This window comes from Lutra lutra, chromosome 15, assembly GCF_902655055.1.
Source record: "Lutra lutra chromosome 15, mLutLut1.2, whole genome shotgun sequence".
Taxonomy (NCBI): Eukaryota; Metazoa; Chordata; class Mammalia; order Carnivora; family Mustelidae; genus Lutra; species Lutra lutra.
The window spans coordinates 69967164-69992071 of record NC_062292.1 but is presented as its reverse complement, the minus strand read 5'-3'; the positions used below and the strand labels follow the sequence as shown (position 1 = coordinate 69992071).

General features: G+C 53.2%; 1 protein-coding gene across 1 annotated transcript; it reads left to right on the top strand.

The window, feature by feature from the left end:
• The first annotated feature begins 10639 nt into the window (after positions 1-10639).
• S100A9 (S100 calcium binding protein A9) lies at positions 10640-13567 on the top strand. Its single transcript, XM_047704979.1, has 3 exons — positions 10640-10853; positions 11223-11395; positions 13218-13567. Exons 2-3 carry the CDS (start codon positions 11246-11248, stop codon positions 13458-13460), a joined length of 393 nt encoding a protein of 130 aa, XP_047560935.1. The 5' UTR covers positions 10640-10853; positions 11223-11245; the 3' UTR covers positions 13461-13567.
• The last annotated feature ends 11341 nt before the right edge of the window (positions 13568-24908 follow it).

Genomic DNA, 24908 nt, shown 5'->3' with positions numbered 1-24908 from the left:
AACCCTAACCCTAACCCTAACCCTAACCCAACCCTAACCCTAACCCTAACCCTAACCCTAACCCTAACCCTAACCCTAACCCTAACCCTAACCCTAACCCTAACCCTAACCCTAACCCTAACCCTAACCCTAACCCTAACCCTAACCCTAACCCTAACCCTAACCCTAACCCTAACCCTAACCCTAACCCTAACCCTAACCCTAACCCTAACCCTAACCCTAACCCTAACCCTAACCCTAACCCTAACCCTAACCCTAACCCTAACCCTAACCCTAACCCTAACCCTAACCCTAACCCTAACCCTAACCCTAACCCAACCCTAACCCTAACCCTAACCCTAACCCTAACCCTAACCCTAACCCTAACCCTAACCCTAACCCTAACCCTAACCCTAACCCTAACCCTAACCCTAACCCTAACCCTAACCCTAACCCTAACCCTAACCCTAACCCTAACCCTAACCCTAACCCTAACCCTAACCCTAACCCTAACCCTAACCCTAACCCTAACCCTAACCCTAACCCTAACCCTAACCCTAACCCTAACCCTAACCCTAACCCTAACCCTAACCCTAACCCTAACCCTAACCCTAACCCTAACCCTAACCCTAACCCTAACCCTAACCCTAACCCTAACCCTAACCCTAACCCTAACCCTAACCCTAACCCTAACCCTAACCCTAACCCTAACCCTAACCCTAACCCTAACCCTAACCCTAACCCTAACCCTAACCCTAACCCTAACCCTAACCCTAACCCTAACCCTAACCCTAACCCTAACCCTAACCCTAACCCTAACCCTAACCCTAACCCTAACCCTAACCCTAACCCTAACCCTAACCCTAACCCTAACCCTAACCCTAACCCTAACCCTAACCCTAACCCTAACCCTAACCCTAACCCTAACCCTAACCCTAACCCTAACCCTAACCCTAACCCTAACCCTAACCCTAACCCTAACCCTAACCCTAACCCTAACCCTAACCCTAACCCTAACCCTAACCCTAACCCTAACCCTAACCCTAACCCTAACCCTAACCCTAACCCTAACCCTAACCCTAACCCTAACCCTAACCCTAACCCTAACCCTAACCCTAACCCTAACCCTAACCCTAACCCTAACCCTAACCCTAACCCTAACCCTAACCCTAACCCTAACCCTAACCCTAACCCTAACCCTAACCCTAACCCTAACCCTAACCCTAACCCTAACCCTAACCCTAACCCTAACCCTAACCCTAACCCTAACCCTAACCCTAACCCTAACCCTAACCCTAACCCTAACCCTAACCCTAACCCTAACCCTAACCCTAACCCTAACCCTAACCCTAACCCTAACCCTAACCCTAACCCTAACCCTAACCCTAACCCTAACCCTAACCCTAACCCTAACCCTAACCCTAACCCTAACCCTAACCCTAACCCTAACCCTAACCCTAACCCTAACCCTAACCCTAACCCTAACCCTAACCCTAACCTAACCCTAACCCTAACCCTAACCCTAACCCTAACCCTAACCCTAACCCTAACCCTAACCCTAACCCTAACCCTAACCCTAACCCTAACCCTAACCCTAACCCTAACCCTAACCCTAACCCTAACCCTAACCCTAACCCTAACCCTAACCCTAACCCTAACCCTAACCCTAACCCTAACCCTAACCCTAACCCTAACCCTAACCCTAACCCTAACCCTAACCCTAACCCTAACCCTAACCTAACCCTAACCCTAACCCTAACCCTAACCCTAACCCTAACCCTAACCCTAACCAACCCTAACCCTAACCCTAACCCTAACCCTAACCCTAACCCTAACCCTAACCCTAACCCTAACCCTAACCCTAACCCTAACCCTAACCCTAACCCTAACCCTAACCCTAACCCTAACCCTAACCCTAACCCTAACCCTAACCCTAACCCTAACCCTAACCCTAACCCTAACCCTAACCCTAACCCTAACCCTAACCCTAACCCTAACCCTAACCCTAACCCTAACCCTAACCCTAACCCTAACCCTAACCCTAACCCTAACCCTAACCCTAACCCTAACCCTAACCCTAACCCTAACCCTAACCCTAACCCTAACCCTAACCCTAACCCTAACCCTAACCCTAACCCTAACCCTAACCCTAACCCTAACCCTAACCCTAACCCTAACCCTAACCCTAACCCTAACCCTAACCCTAACCCTAACCCTAACCCTAACCCTAACCCTAACCCTAACCCTAACCCTAACCCTAACCCTAACCCTAACCCTAACCCTAACCCTAACCCTAACCCTAACCCTAACCCTAACCCTAACCCTAACCCTAACCCTAACCCTAACCCTAACCCTAACCCTAACCCTAACCCTAACCCTAACCCTAACCCTAACCCTAACCCTAACCCTAACCCTAACCCTAACCCTAACCCTAACCCTAACCCTAACCCTAACCCTAACCCTAACCCTAACCCTAACCCTAACCCTAACCCTAACCCTAACCCTAACCCTAACCCTAACCCTAACCCTAACCCTAACCCTAACCCTAACCCTAACCCTAACCCTAACCCTAACCCTAACCCTAACCCTAACCCTAACCCTAACCCTAACCCTAACCCTAACCCTAACCCTAACCCTAACCCTAACCCTAACCCTAACCCTAACCCTAACCCTAACCCTAACCCTAACCCTAACCCTAACCCTAACCCTAACCCTAACCCTAACCCTAACCCTAACCCTAACCCTAACCCTAACCCTAACCCTAACCCTAACCCTAACCCTAACCCTAACCCTAACCCTAACCCTAACCCTAACCCTAACCCTAACCCTAACCCTAACCCTAACCCTAACCCTAACCCTAACCCTAACCCTAACCCTAACCCTAACCCTAACCCTAACCCTAACCCTAACCCTAACCCTAACCTAACCCTAACCCTAACCCTAACCCTAACCCTAACCCTAACCCTAACCCTAACCCTAACCCTAACCCTAACCCTAACCCTAACCCTAACCCTAACCCTAACCCTAACCCTAACCCTAACCCTAACCCTAACCCTAACCCTAACCCTAACCCTAACCCTAACCCTAACCCTAACCCTAACCCTAACCCTAACCCTAACCCTAACCCTAACCCTAACCCTAACCCTAACCCTAACCCTAACCCTAACCCGAACCCTAACCCGAACCCATAACCCTAGCCCCTAACCCGAACCCTGATCCCAAACCCGAACCCTAACCCGTACCCAAACCCACCTGCACATGGTCTGTCTGTTTGCTGCCCTTGAGCAGAGCAGAGGCTGGGCTGAGCTGGGTGTGGGTGTCCGGGGGAGATGGCCAAGCTGGCCACAGATGCTACCTGTGGAGGACCTATATAGTACCAGCTCCTGGTCCTCAGCTAAGATGAAACAATCATTAGGTGTAGTGACCTATTTCTGTGGACAGGTCATGTGCCCAGTGCCGGGGTGACTCTATCCTCTCCCACTGAATGTTTAAAAACACCTTAGGCAGGTAAGAATACTGTCCATAGTTAATGTATGTGACTTGACCCTGACCCTCACCAAAATCTCTAGTTAAGATATACTCGATTTAGAACATTGCTCATAAATTAGAGGATGGTTTTTATGAACTAAGGAATTCAGGGACAAACCTTCTGTCTTCTCCCTTGAAGCGGGTAAATCGGAACACATTCAGCCACGTGCTACCTGGAGAGTGGCCACGCGGGGGCAACAGGGAGTCAACAGTGCCCCAAACCCCACTGCAAAGCCAATTCTTCCCTCATCCTGTCAAACCATGTTCATTCAGTATTTACAGATCATTGTAGAGATTATGAAAAGTGTGGCTTTGCTGAGTTTTTTAAAACCAAACTAATTCTCTCAACCTGTTCAGAATTGAAGATGTTTTGTAAAATCTCAGACTTGGCGAGCAGATGAAGACCCAGACCTGGGAAAAGGCTATTACTGTTGAATCTCTTCAGGTCTACTTAGGAAACAAGGACGACTTCCACTCCACTTCGTTGCAGGAAGAATCAGCATCCGCTCACAGCACTGAATCCACACAAAAGAGTGCAACTCAGAGGAAAACAAAGCAGAATCCACAGCCTCCAGAAACAGAGAAAGAGCCACACCCAAGAACCAAGAAGAGAGACCAGGAAGGCTCTGCACAGGCCAACTTGCATTTCTGTAGATCCTCTGGACCTAGACTGCCCCCAGTGCCCCAGTGCCCCTGGGGGTCGTGGGTCAGGCCCGGCGCACACCCTGATGCTGCACTGTTGGAACCCGTGACAAGCCCAAGGAGATGGATGGTCCCTTCCTCCACGAGACACCCCCTACTCCTGGACGACTCCAGGCTGCTTCTTGGAACTCCCATTCCTCTTTCTGACCAGATGGTTCACTTTTCCCATCAAGGCCATAATATAGAGTTCGTCTAACTACTTTCTATTCTGTCATCTAAATTTTTCTTTGTCATGTTTGCTCTAAAACTAACCCTTGCATCATTTACCCTGATGTAGAATCACTTGTTCCTTTGCATGACTTAAATGTGGACCCCGAGTGCCCTCACAATGTCATGGGACTAGTGTCCTGGGCAAGGTCCTCACTAAGCTGGCTCAGCCGTTGCAGTGAACGCCTGATCCAGGCACTGCTATTTTCGTGCAAGTAAGGCAGCACAGCCAAAACCTTGGTTTGGGCTCAGAATTGCTCATGGCCCCTCCGCCACATCAGATGACCTGCAGTCACACCCTGAAGACACTGACTAGTCCAGTGTTGCCCTGGGGAATGTCCATGGAACAGCCACTGTGTCCAATGGGGGAGCTCCATAGGAGTGGCGACGACGGGTTTCAGAACTTCTGAGATAGAAGCCACCTTGGAGACTGCCCAGAACTTCCTAGGAGTTCATTCCATCGTCTTGAATGAATCCCTTCATCTAAAAACATTTCCTCATTTTAGAAATGATGAGCCTGAAGCTCCAAGGAAGTGATTCTCCTAAGTCATGCTGGAAATCAGAGAACGAGCCAGACTGAGAGGGGAGACGGCCTCCAGCGGGTTCCCCCAGAGCGGCTTCAGCTGGAGCCGCAATCACCCATTGATCTTTCCTGGACTCCCCGACTCTCATGGGACTCTTCATGGAAACTATTCAGGGAACAAGGGTCATGTCAGGGCCACAGAAACCTCTGACACTGGTTGTAATGAGACTCTGGGATGTCAGTGGAGTCCCAACCCATGGGCCATCTCAGAGTTTGTCTGCAAAGATACGGTTGGTGAGAAACCCACATGCTGACAGAGGGTAGAGGAAGATGGAAATGGCTAGGGAAAGAGGGGGTGCTTACATCACATCTGGCCCCAGACACGGTGGTGTCCAGCAGGACGAGTCCTCCAATGCCACCAGCGGCTTCACAGAGCTCACCCCTAAAGTCTGAGGCTGAGCTTCCTACATGGGTCATGAGCTCCCTGGCCAGCTCAGGGGAGCATGACGCAGGATATAAGAAAGCCACGGCCTTGACAGATGTATAGTCGTGAAGCAGTAGCCTTCTCCAAATATATTCTGAAATGGTAAAAAATTCACTGACAAAACATGGATATTTTTTATTAAAAAGAAAGCCATACTTGTTTATTAATAAATGTTTATGGAATATCTACTTAGTGCAAATGTATAGCTCCGGTCCCACATGGGAGCTTGCAAAGCATGGGATCAGTGATAGGAAGGAATGCACGCTAAGCGCCAAGAAAGCTGTCCTATTCAGAGAGGCCCATTAAGGAAGCCCACAGAGAAGATGCTTTTCAGCCAAGACCAAAAAGACAGGGCCAGCGAATCCATCCGGAAGAAGAGTGGCAGAGCAACTCTATTTTTAATTATTTTGACAATAAAACATAAACGTCAAGATATTTTGACTTAGGGGCGCCTGGGTGGCTCAGTGGGTTAAGCCGCTGCCTTCGGCTCAAGTCATGATCCCAGGTCCTGGGATCGAGCCCCGCACCGGGCTCTCTGCTCAGCGGGGAGCCTGCTTCCTCCTCTCTCTCTCTCTGCCTCTCTGCCTACTTGTGACCTCTGTCAAATAAATAAATAAAATCTTTTTTTTTAAGATATTTTGACTTAAATGTTGCTTTGGAACATTTGGTGCTTTTCCCTACCTATTTGGGATAAAAGCTAACCTTTACTCACTGTAAAATACTCTAAGAAAATGTCTTGTTTAAGCACTGACATCTTTTATTAAAAGGCAAATAAATTGACCCTGGCTAACCAGAACAAGAATCCTTAAGCCCTAACCCCAGAGCTAACCCTACCACAAGGGGGCAGCACACACCTTGCTCTTGCCTGGGAGAGTTGGCCCACTCCTTGGTCATTCCTCCCCATCTCCTTTGTTTTCTTCTCTGCTTTCTCCCTGCTGCACAACTTCTTAATTACAGGAAATAACCTGTAAGCATGGGTTCCACCAAAACCAAGTCAGCCACTCACGTTATTCTTCAAATGGTTATCAGATGTCTCTCCCACGCCAAACTTATCATCCAGGAATGAGCAAACATGACAACACCCTCTTTCGAGGAGCTAACACAACTGGGGCAGCCCCAGAAGCCGGTACTTGGATGCCAACATGCTAATGCACGTGGAAAAGGGCTGCACACCTCCCAGGTGTTCCTGACAAGCAAAGGAAGTCAACGGGGAGATGCTGAGATACTACTGGTCAGGAACCTGTAGAAGAATCTGGAACCTCAAAAATAATGATGGTTCTACAAGAGATACGAGAGGAGGAAGAATTGGAAAAACAGACGACACAAACAGAAAAGGGGCCACCAGGTTTTTCCATTAAGGAAGTACAGTTTCCCAGAAATCACGATGGCTCTGAGGGAAGCCAGCTGAGGTGGAATTGGGGGGCAGTGATTGGACTCAGGGCCACAGCACATGGAGATCTACGAAGCCAGGTTGCTGGAAGGGTCACGCTGGGGATGCCGGAGCAGTGTGGCCAGGGGCAGCATGTCTCAGGGACCTCAGTGCAGGACACAAGGGGCAGTCAAAGCTTAGTGTAGACTGAGCCCAAAGGTACAGGAAGGGGTCAACAGTACCCATGTCCCCCCATTACACACAGAACAAGCAGTGGGGCGCCAAGGTAAGCTCTCCATGGAAGAGCATCGGGGGTCCTGCGCTGGGATAGAAGCAAGGAAAAGGGAGGAGCTGAAGTGAGAGCACATGGGGAGGAGGATGTGCAGCGGGGAGGGCAGCAAGAGGGCAGGGCATGGGGGATAAGGTTGTGGAGGGGAAAAGCCAGCAGGTTGTAGCCTAGAAAGGGCAGGGCCCAGGCTCAAGCTGCTCTGTTAGTAGAGGAAACATGCCTTTATCTGCAGGGTAGCAGCAGAAAACCAGGGGGTCAGACAGGGCCCTGGGGCCATGAGGCTAGTGGTATTCATAGAGCCCACCAAGACTGCATCGAAACCCAGAGTCAGTGCAAGAAAGGACGTGAAGGCCGGCAGAACCAACCTCTTCCCCTAATGAATAAGAAAAGGGAGTCACAGACACAGAAATATTTTCCAAAGCCCATCCAACAAGTCTGGAGAAGCTAGGACTAGAGTCCAGCACTCAGCCATGAGCTTGCACCCAGGACCCTGCAGGCTGAAGGGCACAGAGCCTGGGGAAGGTTTACCTGTGTGCCTCTGTTACGGCCCCACTATAATACCTGGTTTGATACCGACAAGGGAGAAGAGACAAACTTCCCTGAGACACAACAGCTGGATGGGGGCAGACCCATGGGGACACAGACCCACTCTTGGTCCTGGGCACCGTGAAGGAAGACATGCTTACATGGTCGCTTAATTGTTTTAGCCACAGCTGAGGAAACCATACCCTTTTCTTTCAACAGCAGCCTCCAGAATCACTGTCTGGAACCAGGGGAATGGCCCCAAATCAGGGCCTAGCAGGAGACTCTGAGATTCCCCAAGGAGAAGACCCCACTCCCCATCACCCCACATCCCAATCTCTGGCCTTGGTTGGCAGAGAGGGGGATAGATGGCTTCGGGGCAGCGATGAATGGAGCCAGAAATAGCCCCGCCCATGTCAGGACCTCTACAAGCTCAGCCCTAGGCTCTCCTGAGCTGGGACCAGCCTGGGCCCAGGGGGCCACTATGGTCTGCTGATACAAGGGAGCCCACTGCCCACCTGTTTCAAAGCCTGCCCAGCAGCTCACTCCCACCCGCTGCTGCTCCTGGTCTCCGCCTCCCCCCATTTTACTTCAATCCTGGGTTAACCTTCTGCAGTCACAGACAAGGCTCTACGGAGAGTCATGGGGCAATAGACCAGCGTGCGACATCACGCTTCCTCGTTTCTTCATTTATTCATGCATTCCCGCATTTACTCATCCAACAGACATTCATCCAGCACCTATGGAGCTGGGCCTGACCCAGGGCCGCAGAAGTGACTTGCATGGCAGGCTGGACAGTCAGGGCCTCGGGCTGGGCCCACAGCCCAAGCTGTGACCCTGGGGTCGTGCTTTCTTCAGCACACACCATGCCTTCCTCTTAATGCTTTTATTTTTCTTTAGAATTAGTGGACCAATTTTATAAGCAGGAGTTTTCACATAAAACTGATATTTTCTGGGCCTTCAGGAGATGGGACGACACCTGGTCCACTTTCCCACCACAGCCTGAGGCTGAGGACCACTGCCCTTCCAGGAAAGAAGGGTCCCATTTGCCACCACTCCCTAGTGTCCCCGGCCGGAGGCCTTGCGTGAATCGTCCCAACTTGCCCTTCTGGTGATGCTGCTGCTCCAGAGCCAGCAGCCTCCAGGGTCGCTCCAGTGCCTGCCTCCTGTGAAAACTCCTGCCTGGGGTCCGCGGCCAAGAGCGCACGTGCTCTCACGGAGCCCGCAGAGGGCACCATGGGGCGCATGGCCGAGTCCCAGACACCTGCTGGGGCTCTGGCAGATTCCCTAGCAGCCCGAGCTTCCTCCGCAGGTGCAAACAAGGGAGGGCCGACCTCGCCCTGCTCCGTTCACTCCGTCAGGGGGTGACTGGCTCGGCCACTGCAGCACACATCCAGCGAGGCTGTACTAAATGCTGGCTGTGTGTTTGGCACTGTGCCAAGCTCCCAAGATGTGATTAGGAATGTGAGATATAAGATTATGTCCCCTCCGTGTATGATGACTCATCCATCACGTTCCCCCAGCATCTAGCACTGTGTGGCACGTAGTAGGTGTTCAACCAATACTGATATTAATGAATGAAACAATAACTAATAAGAATGTCTCCTACCTACTGAGTTCTTCCCCCTTTACACGTACGGTCTCAATTCTCAAAACAGGCTGTTCTTTTCCCGTTTTAATGACCAAGAAGTGAGCCCAGAGAGGTTAAGTAAACTGCCTAAGGTCACACAGCCAGTCTGAGCTCTTAACCACAATTCCATGTGCCGTCTCAGCAGAGCAAGGCAGGACGTGCTCGAGACCACGGTGCAGCACACACAGTGGCTGCCTGGGGCTTTCAGAAGGCCGAGCAGGGAAGAGGGGCTCAGCAGTCAAAGAAGAGTCATGATGACGGGACAGAGACGCTGGTGGAGGTGAAAACGGGCACCTTTCCAGATGCAGGAAAGGTCGGAGGGAGCAAAAGCATAAGGGCAGCACGCATAGTTAAGTCCTCCGTGCGTGCTTCCTGGGCCGGGGGGTTGGGGGGCGGCGCGAGGCTGCCACACTGGGCGAGATCCTTCAGCAAGTGTGAGGTCTCCCGTCAGCCAAGCCCTGGGCTGTGTCCTCAGGAGGGTGGGAACATGAAGAACCTCCCTAGAGGATCTACAGGCAGTTGTCAGAGGAAGGCAACATACGTGCACAACCCAGGAGAGGATGCGTTGAGAGTCGGAAGTGGGGGGAACGATTCTGGGGGAAGAACAGTTGTTTTCAGTTGAGGAGAGCAGGCAGGCTTCCGGGCAAGGTGGCGTCTGAACCAAGCCACGAGGGGTCGGTAGGGCTGCCCCCTGTCGTGGGTGAAGGACACTCGGGTGAAAGCCCCGAAGACAAAGGCCTGGGGTGCGTGTGGCAGGTGGGCCCCGGAGACCCCAGGGGAGGGGGCGGGAGGGGACGCCGGCGGGGCAGGGCCGTGCTTCCTGGGAGCTTTTTGTGCTGTGCTAAGCAGCTCAGCTTCCTGCCCCGGGCAAGGGAGGTCTGTAGTCAGGGAGGGACCCGTCTTGCCTAACGAGAAGCTACATAAAAATATTTGTCTTCTAGGTTGTAAGTTCCTAAAGGCCTGGCTGTAGAGACGCAGTCCCCCTGAGGCTCTCTCACTCAGACTGTAAGAGGGAGGTGTGATCAGAATCACCCTTAAGCAAGAACCAGGATGTCTGGGCCCAGTTCCTGCGAGGTCACCAAGCAGGCCCCGCTCTGGCCTCAGTTTCCTCCTCTGCCATACAAGGGGCTGGAGCACTTCCAACAACTCTCCTAGCCCCAACTCGTACCCCAAGAGTCTCAGAACCCCACGCCAACACCTCAGCCTCCAAGGAGGGCTTATCAGGGAGCCAAGCAGACATAGGAAGGCTCCGCGGGCCTGGCTGGGCCACACACATGTGGACCAGGGGGAGAGTGAGGGCCGCCCGGGGAGGGGCGGCTCACTGACTCAGGTAGGGCAGAGGGTTGGGGTGGAGAGGAAGTGAGCTCCCCAGCCAGCTTCCTCCCAAACCAGCTCCAGGCCCAGGGCTGGGCATTTCACAAAAAAGCCCAAGGAACTTTGTGGACATTTCCTGTCCCGCCCCAACCCCTTTCCTGGCACTGACAGTCCAACTCAGGGTTGCCACACTGCTCACCTGTGAAGCAATCTTCGCACGAGAGCTGAGGGTCTGGCCAGGGGCCGCCTATAAATGCTGGGCACACACGGTGCCGTCACATTCCTCTGTGTGGCTCTGTGACTTGGGTAAGTGAGCTCTCAGCTTCCCCCCCAAACCCCGACTCCTTCCTCACCTCCCCGCCATGACAGGCCTCCTCCAAGGCCTCCTCCCAGAAGCCCTCCTGGATTGACCCACCCACTTGAAAATTCCCTCACCGTTTCTTGGCTCCTATTCTGCCTGAGCCCCTTGTCCTCAAACACACTGCTCTTGAGCCTTCTCCAGACACCTAAGCCCACCCCTCCCATGTGTGGGACATATCTTCTCTCAGTCCCATCGCAGCTTCTTTTCCTTCTGTGTTTCCCCTGCTGTTCCCACGTGCAGCCTGTGGGAGGTGTCCAGGGAGCTCAGCAGCCTTTTCTTCTGAACACCTGAGTGCCCGCTTATCCGCTCCTCAGACAGGGTGCGGGAATATAGGAAGATGGCGGACCAGATGTCCCAGATGGAGTGCAGCATCGAGACTATCATCAACATCTTCCACCAGTACTCTGTGCGGCTGGGGCACCCAGACACGCTCAACCAGAAGGAACTGAAACAGCTCGTCAAAAAGGAGCTGCCCAACTTCCTCAAGGTAGGCAGAGGATCCTAGCAGGCCTGGGGCAGCCCGGGCAGTCTGGGCTGAGGTGGGGGGCACGAGGGTGCTCTCTGCAGGGCCACTCCTTCAGCCCAGCCTGCAGAGGCACCGGCTGCCCTGTCCCTAGAGTTGCTCCAAGTTAGAGAGCAGAGTGACTGGCAGCTATGCCGTGTGCAGGGCCCCGTCCCAGGTTGGAGTGCGTAGTGGCAAACAGGGACCCACGGTTGGGATACACAGCAAAGACGCTGGGCAACAAAGAACGTAGATAAGGCCAATGCCCATCAGTGCCCCAAAGGGTGCAAGAGAGAGCGCTGTGGGTGACTTGGGCTGGGTGGGGAGAGCCGACTAGGTGGGTTGGCAAGGAGGGCCCCTCCGAGGAGGTGACTTTTGGGCTAACGCTAAACTGAGGAGGGAAGCAACTGAGGACACCCCTTGGCAGAAGCGGGAAAGATGTTCACCCCCAGGGCGGTCTCAGTGCGAGGGCTGAGGGGCTCCAGAGTAGGAAACACACCACGTGTGGAAAAGCCCCCATGGGGCAGTGGTGTGCACAAAACACACAGTAACATAATTAGTTTATTCCCCTGATCTGCAAATGACTAGGCAGCTCTGGGGGGTAGGGGGAAGGAGGAGAATTGGTTTCATCCAATCTTTCAGTTTTCTTTACAAGTTTGGGGACTTTGGGAAAACAGAGGCCTGGACTCAGAAGGGTGAGGTGTCTGAGTTCCAGTCTTGGCTCCATTCCTGGGGAAGGAGGCAGCCTTCCCGGAAGCCCCACACAGCTCAGGAGGCGATACAGTGGGAAGGCTGGCTGCTCCCCACAGGTGCAGACACGGGGAAGCAGGGCGCTTGGTCAACACGGACAGGAGAGGGTCCAGCCAAGAGCTAGTGGGGGGAAGCTCTCCTCTGTGTGACTCCCACACCTGGCCTAGCACCCACCTCCCTTGTCCAGGAGGAGAAGCTGAGACCCTGCGGGGCCACCGCTCCAGAGTGAACAGGGAACAGGGCAACAGGGAAAAGTGCAGAAGAGAAGGCCGTGTGGAGGGGCTGCTGGAGGGGGAAGGGCCTGGGGTCTGAGCTGGGCACCCACAGGGTCTGGGGAAGGGACTCGGCTGAGCTTCTCAGCCAGAGGGCGGGACCAACGGCAGCCTGGCCCCCCACCTCCCATCCTCCCCTCAGCAGACTTCATCACACCCTTTGGGGTCAATGGACAATATCCACTGCTCTCTGGCCCCACACAGGATACAAAGCATCTTGTTCTCCTAGATGCTGCCCCCTGTGTAGGTTGAAATGAATGTCACTAATGAGTAACCTAGAGAGAGAAGGGAGAGTCAGGAAAAGAGAAAGGAGCAAGACAGTCGGGTACACGGACTGGAACAAGGCTGGGCTCATGACCCCCTCCGGCTCCCAGGCCTTGTCAATCCGCAGGAACTAGTTCCCCTTTTCTACCACGGCTTCCTCAAGGAGGGTATCCAAGTTCACCTGTTAAGCTTGTTATAAAGACCAAATGAGGAGACATTTCTGTGCGTACTAACTACATGACCTCAAGCAAGTCTCTTGATCTCAGTTCTTCTGTAAAATGGAGAGAATCATAGTGCTCAAGTTATATGCAGAATAAGTCCGCAAGTGTCACATGTTCAGCATCTGCTAGACCGTGGGCAACCGCCAATGGTCATTTTTAATTTTTTACCTTAGGCCTAGGAGGCAGGTTTCCCTATGCCTTTGCCTGGGGTCATTGGCTGAGCCCCCGTCCCCAGCACTGGCCAAACCACCAGCCTGACCAAACCAACAGCCCTAACCTCCCGGTCCCCCCAACCCACAGAAGCAGAAGAAGAATGACAATGCCATAAACAAGATCTTGGAGGACCTGGACACAAACGGAGACAAGCAGCTGAACTTCGAGGAGTTCTCCATCCTAGTGGGCAAGCTGACAATGGCCTCCCATGAGGAGATGCACAAGAATGCCCCTGAAGGAGAAGGCCACAGCCATGGGCCAGGCTTTGGGCAGGGTGACCAGGGCCACTGCCATAGCCACAGTGGCCATGGCCACGGCCACAGCCACTAGCCAGGAGGCCAGGACACCCTGCCCCTGCCCAACGAGGGCCCCAGAGAGGCCCCACTGCCTTAGCGGGGGGGGCTGGGAAATGGGGAGCAAAATAAAGTCTTCCTCCAAGCCAGCACTGTGCGTCCTTCTTCCACCACTCCTACCGACCTGTCCTTCCAGGGGCCTGGGTGGCACATGGCCCTGCCCCTTAATGGCTGAACCCCTTCATCTGCTAATGACAGAGTGAGAAGCCACAGCTAAACCCCTTGGACTCACTTCCTAACTGTTTCCCACTCCCACCTCAGGCCCCACTACTCAGGTCCCCTCCATCCAGCTCAGGACTTCCCTGTACTGACCATTATCTGGCTCTCGTCCTCATAGAAGGCAAAAGGCGGATATCCCTTCCTCTCGACATGCAGGCCCCCCCCCGTCTGCCCTGACTTTCCTGCACCCAGGGCTGTCTACCATCATCCACAGCCATCTGTTGTCTCCTAAGAGACCTCACTCTTCTGGGACTTACCCCAGGGCTGTCTACCATCTTCCACAGCCGTCTGTCATCTCCTAAGAGACCTCACTCTTCTGGGACTTACCCACAGGTGCGCCTAGAGCAGTTGTGTCTAAGAAGGGAACTGGGTCAGCTGTGTTTGCCCGTCACCTGTGTCCTGGATCCACAGCACCCTCCCCATGGACAGGCGCTGGGGCAGGTGCGGCAGGGATGAGAGCGGGCGAGTCTGACCCGTACCCACCCAGTGCCCGCAAGATGGAGAGAGAAGAGCCCTGCCTGCTGGTTGGAAGAAAGAGCTCCAGTCCTGTCCCTGCAGCCATTAAGGCCAACCACTTCCACGAGGACATGTTACTTTAGGTCCAGAGCTCCCTGCACAAGTGAAGAAAGTGAGACAGAGTGGGGAAGGGCCCAGTCCCAGGACATAAAGCGGTGGAGCTGCTCAAAGTCATGCAGAAGGAAGCCTGGGGGGCTCAGTCAGTGAAGCGTCCGTCTCCAGCCCAGGTCATGATCCCAGGGTGCTGGGTTCGATCCCCCAATCAGGCTCCCTGCTCAGCGGGGAGCCCGCTCCTCCCTCCACCTGATCACGCTCTCTCTCTCTCGCTCTCGCTCTCTCTCTCTCTCTCTCTCTGTCAGAAAGAGAGCTCAAGTGGGCGGGACGGCGGGCAGAAGGAAAGGGAGAAGCAGTCCCAGGACCCTGGGATCATCACCTGAGCAGAAGGCAGACACTGAGCCACCAGGTGCCCCAACAAATAAAATCTTTTAAAAACAAAATAGTGTGGAGACAAAAGGGCCTCGAATCCCATCCTCTCCATGGGCTGGCTGTCCCGGCTCTTTCCCCACTGCTGAGCAGGTCAGAAGGTCAGGTCAGAAGGAGGAGGTCAGGTTTCCACTGCCCCACACTGGCTGGCTGTAGCTGGTCACTGGGCTGTCTGCCGGCGGACCGTGCCAGCCTCTGCTCTAAGGGCCCGGGGCCTCTGCTATGGTTACAGGGATTTGGCCCCACTTGAGGGTATGGTATTTCTAGGAACTCCTCCAGGCTGTGTGAGCTTGGGGAGCAGAGTTTAGAAGCCCCAGGTCTCTTCCCTGCCTGACTTAGGATGCTGAGACTGGGGAGACTCATCTTCTTTTTTTTTTTTTTTTTTTTGGGAGACTCATCTTCTGATCAACCTTCTCCCTGACCTTCACGACCAGGTAGGAGTCACCTTCTGGAGGCAGTTTGGAGAAAGAGAACCACCTGGGGGACCTGGGGATACCCCAGGGTGGGGCAGGCACCTCCACCCCTCAGCACCCCCTCCCTTTCCCAGTGTCCCATGAGTATGTTGTGACCCTGCCTCCCCGCCAGACCGTGGTCTCCACAGGCCAGGCTGCGGCACGTGCGCACCTGGGCCTCATCCCCAGCAGGCGGCTGGTCCATGGAGGCTTCTCAACAAACAGTGACCCTGCAGGTGTTCTAGAATGTCCCACGTGCTCCTTTCCTATGGGAGGTGTGCAGAAAAGAGGGAGGAGGCGGAGCGACCAAGACTGGTAGATGGAAGGCTTCTGGGTGTCACAAGTCTCGAACTGGAAGGGAGGGGGCAGCAAGGTGATGGGACTCCAAAGCCCCGCCCAGCTCTCTTCTGGCATCTCAACCTTCGTCTGTTGCCTACTAGAAGCTTCCCTTTGAGAAAACGGATTTGTCTTGAAAACAGTCTGAAAATCATTGATTAAAACCCACCTGCCACCCGATGCTTGACTGATGCTCCCAACGTCCCCAGCAGGTGGTGGCCTGAACTCCTCCAGGAAAGGGAGCTTCCTAATGTGGCGCTGGCACTGGGACGGTTCTGCATCACACCAAGCCAGAATCTGTCACCTTGTGCCTGCCGGCCCTCCACCCTGGTTCCCCCGACACATCCTTGGAGGCACAGGGAAAATCTAATCCCTTCCAGCCATGCAGCCACCCACCTTTTCAAAGTGTTTCTCCTTAAAAAAAAAAAAAAAGTGTTTCTCCTAAATAACACCCAGACTTTCTCCAGCCTCCACACCTTTGCACCCTGCGGTCTCCAGCAAGTCTCCTAGGGCCTCTATCACTGCCGCCATGAAGCCTTCCCTGACCACCATCTTCTGCAAACATGTAGTGGCTTACCCTCCAGGCCCATGGAACTCTCTGACTTCCACCACTGCACTCCTCATAAAGACCTGGAAGCCCTTATCAAGTCTGATTATGGCCCCGAAGGCAGAAGTGACAGCTCAACTGCCCCAGGTGCCAGAATGAAACACTACAGATGAGCAAGTGGAAGTCGGGGGGTCCCGGGGACCCGGGGACCCGGGGGGGGCAGTTTGCTGAAGAGGGCAGAGCGGCTGCGGGGCAAGGTGGCAGGGGACAGAGCTTCGTAGGTGCCAAGAGTTCCCCTTCTGCAATCTCTCTGTTAGCTCAGTCTGGGAGTAGGACGGAGTTCTAGGCTCCAGGGGAATGTCTGACAGTGAGCCCGCCACAGAGCCCTGAGGGATTGTAGGAGAGCTGGTGCAGCTGATTTAGCCCCTTCCATCCCAAAAAAACTGGTTCTGTAAATAACCCTAAAAATTTATAGAACCACAGAAGACCCTGAAGCCAAAATCATCTTGAGAAAGAAGAACAAATCTCCAGGTATCCCAACCCCAGATTGTAGACTACACCACAAAGCTGCAGGAACCCAAACTGCATGGCCCTGACATAAAAATGGACACACAGATCAATGGAACAGACTACAGACCCCCAAAAAACCCCACGATCATATGGTCGATCAAGTCAACAGAGCAGGCAAGGGTATCCAGTGGGGAAAGGACAGTCTCTTCAACAGATGGTGCTGGGAAACTGGACAGTGCATGCAGAAGAATGACACTGGGCCACTGTCCAACACCATACACAGAAATAAACTCAGAGTGGATTAGAGACCTCAGTGTGAGAACTTAAACCATCCAATTCCTAAAACACAGGCAGTAAACTCTTAGACTTCAGCCTTTGCAATGTTTTCCTGCATAAATCTCCCCAGGCAAGGGAAACACAGGCAAAGAGAAACTACTGGGACCACATCAGACTAAGGGTTCCCGCAGCGATGGAAAAGATCAGCAAAAGATTCAACCTCTGGAATGGGAGAAGATACTTGTAAATGGCGTATCTGATGCGGGATTTATGTCCAAAGCATATTAAATGACTCAAGCACCTCAACACCAAAAACAAATTTTAAAACAGGCCAAGTGCCTGAAGGGACATTTTTCCGAAGAAGACACACAAATGTCCAACAGACACACGAAAACATGCTCAGCACCTCAGTGTCAGGGAAACGCAAACCCAAACCACAGTGGGAGACGGCCTCACACCTGTCCGAACGGCTGCATTAAAACAGAGAAGCAGCAGCGAGTGTTAGTGAGGAGGTGGAGAAAAGGGACCCTCGTGCACTGCTGGGGATGTAACTGAGGCAGCCACTCTGGAAGACGGTGCGGAGGGTCCTCACAGTTAGAAACAGAACCACCGTGATTCTATTTCTAGGTATTTACCTGAAGAATACAAAAACACAAATCCCGAAGACATGTGCACCCTCCAGTTATTGCAACATTATTCACAGTAGACACGGCACAGAAACAACCCGAGTGTCCGTCCGCAGACGAACAGATGAGGAAGGCGTGGTGTGTACGCACGACGGAATGTCACTCAGCCACCGGACGGGAGGAAATCGTCCCACTTGTGACAACATGGCTGGACCCAGAGGGTACCGTGCTCAGTGAGGTAAGTCAGACAGAGAAAGACAAGTACCATACGATTTCACATGTACACAGAATCAAACAAAAAACAAACAAACAAACAAACAAACAAATAAAACCCAAAAAAGGCATAAAAGGACTCAAATACAGAGAACAAAGTTGTGGTTGCCGGGGCAGCGGGGGTTGGGGGTCGGGGTGGGGGGGGGGGAAACAGGTGAAGGAGAATAGGTAAATTTGACTATAACAGATTTCCAGCTGTGAATAAGTAAGTCACAGGGATAAAACGTATGGAACAGGGAACATAAGCTACGGTAACAGTGCCGTGCAGTGACTCTGCTGACGACATGTGCCGGCTTGTGTCGTGCGCCCTGACCCGGCATCGCCCGTCCGCCATACTCCAACTAAACATTAAGAGTAGAAAAGCCAGTCCTGTTGGGTAGAGAGGAGTTGGCTTCCTTCCTCAGGATGAGGGCTCAGATTCCCGCCCGACGTGAGAGTCATCCCCCTATGATTAAGGAATCCTCCGGGAAAGAGGAACTTCTGGGGTTTCCCCTCCGCACAATGGCCAAAGAGCAGAGCCCAACATGAACGCCCATCCCCGGTTCCTGTAAAGAGGAGCCGTCCCCTTCGCAGCAGAGCGTGAACTTCTGGATGACTTTCCGGGAGGGACAAGGAAGGGAGAGTGGCGGCCCGGCCCTTCACAGCGCTCTGAATGTGCTCTGGGGGACATGGGATGCTCTAGGACTGGGCGAAGAGGAGAGTTCTCTCATCATTCACTCCTTTGTCCGTTCATTCCTTCACTTGACACGCACTGATGGGTGGGTGACAAGGCCTCACCTGCAGGCCTCCTCAAATGATTTTCATACGGACAATGCAAGGTTGGAGAGCTTAAAGTTCGGTGGGACTTTGAGGTAGGAACGTGACCCTTGAGCAGAGGCTGGAGGCAAATATAGACCCCCTTCAAGCCTTGTGCGCCTCCTGGGACAAATAAGCAGATGCTCAGATGAGGCCTAGAAGTGGGCAGGTGTGGGGTCTGATCGGAAACGGGGAGCCCTGGGGGTGGGAGAGAAGTGGGAGGGGTCGAGGGGGCCACCCCGTGTCTAGGCCCGCAGCCTGCTCTCTCCACAGGAGAACGGAGGGCAGGAGCAGTGTGGGTTTTAGGGAAGGATGTGATTTAACCATACTTCTATTTTAAAGTCTCTCTGTCTGTGGTTTATGGGATGGATTTGGGGTGGGAACGAGATGACAGGCCCGGGCCGGTGAGGAGGCTGCCAGAGAGTCCAGTGGGAGCTGAGCGAGCCCAAGATGGCCCTTCTCAAAGAAGTGTCCAGCCAGGATCTCAGCCAGGCAGGCCGGCCCCCCACACTATGCAGGGTAGAGAGGGTAATTCTGCGCTATTTCCCAAGACCGCGACAGGAAGAAAAAGGCCTCCACTTTCACCAGGCTGGTGAGGCAAGTTTACACAACCCTGACACAAACCCTCCTCTGAGGAAAACTCCAGAATCCAGCCTCCACACCCACGCCCTCCCGAAGTTACCATAGAAAATCCTGTGTCACAGATTTTGACATTCCAATTACCAAAGCGACAGCAGAGCTGAAACAGAAGGTTGCCCAAGTCCTCTTGCCTCCTGGGGCTCGGGCCAGAGATTGTCCTCCACCCCAGGGCTCCAGGTGGCTCCACAGGGCCCCAAACCCGGCCTGACTGGGCCCCACAACCTGCCTCAAAGATCCCCTCACACACACGAGACAGAGAACGTGAGCACCTGGGAGGGCCAGCTGGCCTGTTCCTCGGAGCACCCCCAGTTTTCCCATTTTCACCCATGCACCCAGAATCATCATGTGCGGGTCAGAGATGGGCAGCTGTTGCCGAGTCCCAAGGGAGCAGCCTGGGCCCAGTTCCAGTCCACCCCTCCTCTCCTCCTCCTGCCTCCCCAACCCCTTCTCCAGGCCACACACGCCTCCCTCCATCAGTCTACATTCTCACTCCGAGTCTTCTCCTCTCATCCTACTTTCCGCCCTCCTGGTCTCGGGGCTGAGACCAAGGAGCCAAGTGCTGAATGCCAAGGAGCTCGGGTCGTTCCAGGAAGGGCAATGCCTTTGAGAAGTAACTCAGGGTCCGATCTAGCCCGGCATCACCCCTCCAAAGCAGAGCATGGGCTACCTCGACAGCACCTAGAGAAATCATGAGGGAAAGAGTAAGGCCTGCAGCCCTTGAGCCTGGAAAAGAGAAGCAAGGGAGGTCATGACAACTGCCTTCAAATATTGCTGAGGTCGGATAGAGGGGAGTCCCCCCCATTGCCAGCACCCTCTGTGCCGGGACCACCCTCCCCACAGCCGCCAGGAGCGTCTCACTGCTTTCTGGACTAGGCACTCTGTTAGAAAACACCAAGTTGGTCCCACGACACCAACACCGCTCGGTCACACACGGATCCAGCGGCTGGACATTGAGGAGCAGCAGCGTGAGGACACCACCATCACTGCTCGCTTGAGTCTACGTCTAGAGGACAGTCAGACAGTAAGCAAACCAAGGAATAAAGAACGGGTGGTTTCAGAGTGATGAGCTCCACAAAGAAAATCAGAGGGAGATGGGATGAAGTGTTGGGCACAGAAGCAGCCAGGGCCTCCCCGGGCAAGCAGTAAGGGAAACGAGGCCCGAGAGTCAGGCTTGGAGAACTTCTGATGGGCTTTAATCAGCTAAGTGGCACAGTGGACTTGGTCTGGAGGCTGTTGGGCTGCTGTGCGGAGGAGGGTTGGAGTCCAGAGTAGAAGTGTGGGGAGTGGCTAGGAGGCTGTGGCACTGAGCCTCGGTCTTCAGATCAAACATGGCGTTAGGTCCCTGCCCTCCAGGAGCCCTCACCCTAACGGGGCAACAAACACCCAAGTAGATATTTTCAATATGATGGTGTGGACCAAAGAAAAGCCAAGACAGGGGATAACCACAGGCGTCCTGGGGAGCTCGGAGGACCCACCTTCTGCCTGTGTCTTTGGCATGGGTGGAGGCGGAGAGAGAAAGAAGACAAGGGTAAGCACCTGCAGATTAATGCCAAGGTGAGTTTTGAAAGGGCAAGAGTTGAGCTACTGTGTGCCCAGGGCTGTGTTACCTAATCAGAGAAATCAGAGAAGCATAGTCGAGTTCACTTCCTTTTGACTTAGATGACTTTTTATATTGGCCAAGCTAAAACGTTGACTCCTAGTCATTTTTGCCCTGGGCTCACGGTAGCCACCTCCTTGAGTGCATGTCCTTTCCTGATTTCCAAAGTCCTGATATGCATGTTGGCTTGGCCTGGCTTGGTTTGCAGTGGGCCACCAGCCCTCCTGAGATGTCTTTCTGAAGGGCTAGGTGTTGCACCCAAGACGATGGAATTGCTGTCGCATACTGAATAATATGCCGCTGCTCACAGCGCTACCCCAATGGGCAGGCCAGCCCAGCGTTCCAGGAATCTACTGTGGATGGGAGAGTGGAAACGTGCGAGGGATGTGAGGGGGTGAGCTCCCCGGTGGATGCAACGACTGGGTTGGGCCTTGGTGGGCAAGCATAGGATCTAGATCCCAGTGATCTGGTGCCTAAAACAGGGTAGATGCCTTAAAGAGACAAGAGGCGAATGTTTATAGCAGCAATGTCTACAATAGCCAAACTATGGAAAGAACCTAGATGTCCATCAACAGACGAATGGATAAAGAAGATGTGGTATATATACACAATGGAATACTACGCAGCCATCAAAAGAAATGAAATCTTGCCATTTGCGACGACGTGGATGGAACTAGAGGGTATCATGCTTAGCGAAATAAGTCAATCGGAGAAAGACAACTATCATATGATCTCCCTGATATGAGGGAGAGGAGATGCAACATGGGGGGTTGAGGGGGTAGGAGAAGAATAAATGAAACAAGATGGGATTGGGAGGGAGAGAAACCATAAGTGACTCTTAATCTCACAAAACAAACTGAGGGTAGATGAGGGGAGGGGGGTTGGGAGAGGGGGGGTGGGGTTATGGGGAGGGTATGTGCTATGGTGAGTGCTGTGAAGTGTGTAAACCTGGCGATTCGCAGACCTGTACCCCTGGGGATAAAAATATATGTTTATAAAATAAAAAAATAATAATAATAATTTTTTTAAAAAAGAGACAAGAGGCCACTTCAGGAAAAGAGGACAACAGCACAGCAGGTGCAGAATCCAAAAACTCCAAAAGTTCACAAGGAAACTAGAGAACATTCCAGAATGGCCACTTCTGAGTGGTTCTGAGACCAGAACCGAGAGTGGAGGACAGGAGGTTGATGAGAAGATGCTGCAGAGAACAGGCCCAGTCTCTGTGGTCCTGTGGTTCAGACCTGTGGTCCCTGGATCCGACTGCTTGATTCACGATGCCGGCCGTCATCTGGGGACAAGTCTCTGCAGTTTTGTCTGGTCCAAACAGCACTTTCCAGGTAGAAAGACTGAGGTTCAGACAAGGGAGACCACTTGCTCAAACTCACAGAGCCAAGAAGCAGTGGCTCTGGGAGTCCAACCAGGCACATTGGAAACCAGGCTGGGGGCCTTCCCTTGCCCTCAGGTACCTCTGGCTGATGAACTTTTACCAAGTTTGGGGGCCTTAACGTTTCTCTACATAGGATGTAAGTTCAATCAGTGGTTCAGTTGGCTCTTTTGAAACTAAATCGTGGCTGGTGAATGTTTTCAGAACAGCAAATACGGTGGGTTTGTTCCCAGTCGTTGGTTGTTGTTTTCCAGCACATTCCGACAGGACTCCGTGTCTCAGAACTGGTCACAGACCTGTGAGAGCTCTGGTCTGGGCAACAGCAGCCTGGTCCTGGTCCAACCATTTCAAGATCTTTAGGGAAAGACAGAACTCAGCTGCCCTTGGTTCCCTGTCCAGCCCTGGTCAACTTTATCCAACTCTATCCTAAAATTACCCTCATCTTTGCTTGGGTTTAAAATACCCTTCACTGTTGGGGTTGCAGCAGTGAGCAGCTGACCAGTGACAGCCATGACTTCCTACACAAGTTAGTGTCTTGCTGTGACCGCTGCTGGCTGTTGAGGGCTTGCGTGGTATCAGGAGATGTGCTGAGTGCTTCCCCTGTTCTGTTAGGTTATCTGGTCCTCACACCAACTCTGGAAGAGAGGGACCATGGTTATCCTCACTTTACTGATGGAAAACTGGGACTTGGAGATTTTGAGTGACTCATTCAAGGTCTCATGGTAAGTAAGTGGTAAAACTAACCCCAACCCTCATACTCCTGACCGCTACCCTTTCATGTCCAAGAACACACTTCCTTCCAATGCTTCTAGATCCCACTCAAAGCTCTCCTCCCTCCCATCAAAACATCTGGAATGTTAAATCTGGGTGACACCTGAGTGTTCCCCTAGTCTAAAATCTTCAAAATGAATTTCTTTAATTCCTTTGGATTCTTCAGAAATGAAGAGAACAGAAGTCCAGAGAGGCAAAGTGCTTCACCTAGTGGGGTCACCCAGCAAGTGAGGGCTTTCCTGACTCTTTCCCTATCATCATCTAGGCTGGGGCCATTCCAAGATCCCCTTCTCTGGGTTCTAAATTCCTTCCTCTTCTGCCAATCCAACTTCACCCCATCTTAGCCTACCATACTTTCCTCCTGCCTCAGCTTTACCTCAGATCCACATCCCACAGATGTGGCAGGCAGCCCAGCAAACCTCCAACCCCAGGCCTCAGTGGTCAGGACTGGTCACTTCCTGGATTCCGTGCTCAATCCCAGCTTCCCTCAGCAAAGAATAAACAGAGAGACAGACCCACCCCTTCCCCAATATAAAGCTCCCCTTCTTAGCGGTCATTCCTGGGCTCCAGAAAATTACCTAATCTTTCTCGAATGCTGTCACAACTCTGCCCTCTGGCCTGTCCCTCCTGCTGCAGACAAGCCAGAGGGAGCAGCCACGAGAGGGAGAGCCACGAGACCCGGGCTGGGTCCAGGGGCTGCTTCTGCGGCGTCCCAGGCTGCTCAGCTGCTGGCATGAAAAGTCAGAGACTGGGGGCTTTAACAGTACACATGTACTTCTCACGATTCTTGGGACTGGAAGTGTGAGAGCAGGGTGTCAGAGTGGTCAGGTTGTGGTGAGGCCTGTCCTCCTGCCTTGAACACAGCACCTTCTGCTGTGTACGCTCCTGGAGAGAAGGCCAACTCTCACTCTCTCTCTGTGAGTCTTCTTCTTATAAGGGCACTAATCTCATTGGGAGGGCCCCAGCCTCATGACCTGATCTAACCCTAACCTCTGGGAGGCCCTACCTCCAAGCACCAGCACGTTTGCCCATAACATTTCAGTGCTCTGACACCAGCTGCACGGAGTGTGACTTCAAAGGGACACCCACCTTCTGCAGACTGAACTCAGCCCCAGAAGGGGCTGAAGACAGGGATGTCCCCAGGGACTTCTACTGACTCAGATGAATGCACTTCTCACCAGGACGCATTGACCCTGTCCTTCAGGGACACGATTGCTGCCCTCAGGGTCCATCCTCCTTCCTCTACCCTCTCTGGTAGGACAGAATCCTACCAACAGCCACCCTGATGTCCGTATGTTCATTCGTGTAAGAGAGGTTCACGAAACCCCGTCATATGCCAGGCACAGTGAAACAGCACCTGCCCCATGGAGGAGAATGACGTTACGCAATTCCATGAGGGAGGCCGAGTGACAGCAGGAGAGAATACAGAAGGAGAGCTGCACTGTTCTAGGGCATTGAACAAAGAACCTGGCCCAGACCTCAGGAAGGAGAGAGGCTAGCCAGTGAAGGGCTCCCTCACCAGGCCCCATGCTGGGTGGAGCTAACCCCCTTCTCCCTGCTCCCACGTCCCTTGTTGCTCCCAACGCCTTCCTGCCCCCCACCCACACCCTTGAAAGAATCAAAGAAATTCACGGAAATTCTGCATCATTTTCCCCCTTTCAAAGTTCTACCCCAAATTTCATGTCCAGGGGTCTACTCCTCCAGGATACCTAACTGACCCCAACACCCCAGCCCAGGCCACTCTCCTACAACAATGTGTGGGGATTTCTGCTGCTTGGATTTTCAGCTGGCAAGGACTTTGTCTCTTGTCTCTGCATCCACAACATCCAGCCCCGTCTCAGGGAAACATCTTCGGAGTTACCCTTGATTTCTCATTGCCACCTTCAAACGTATGCAGAGCCTGAGTATGCTTTAACACCAGCACTCCCGCCCCCCTAGTCTGGCCCCCTCATCCCTCAAATGGGCTGGGGTTGCGTTTCCAGGGTGATTGCCATGAGCTAC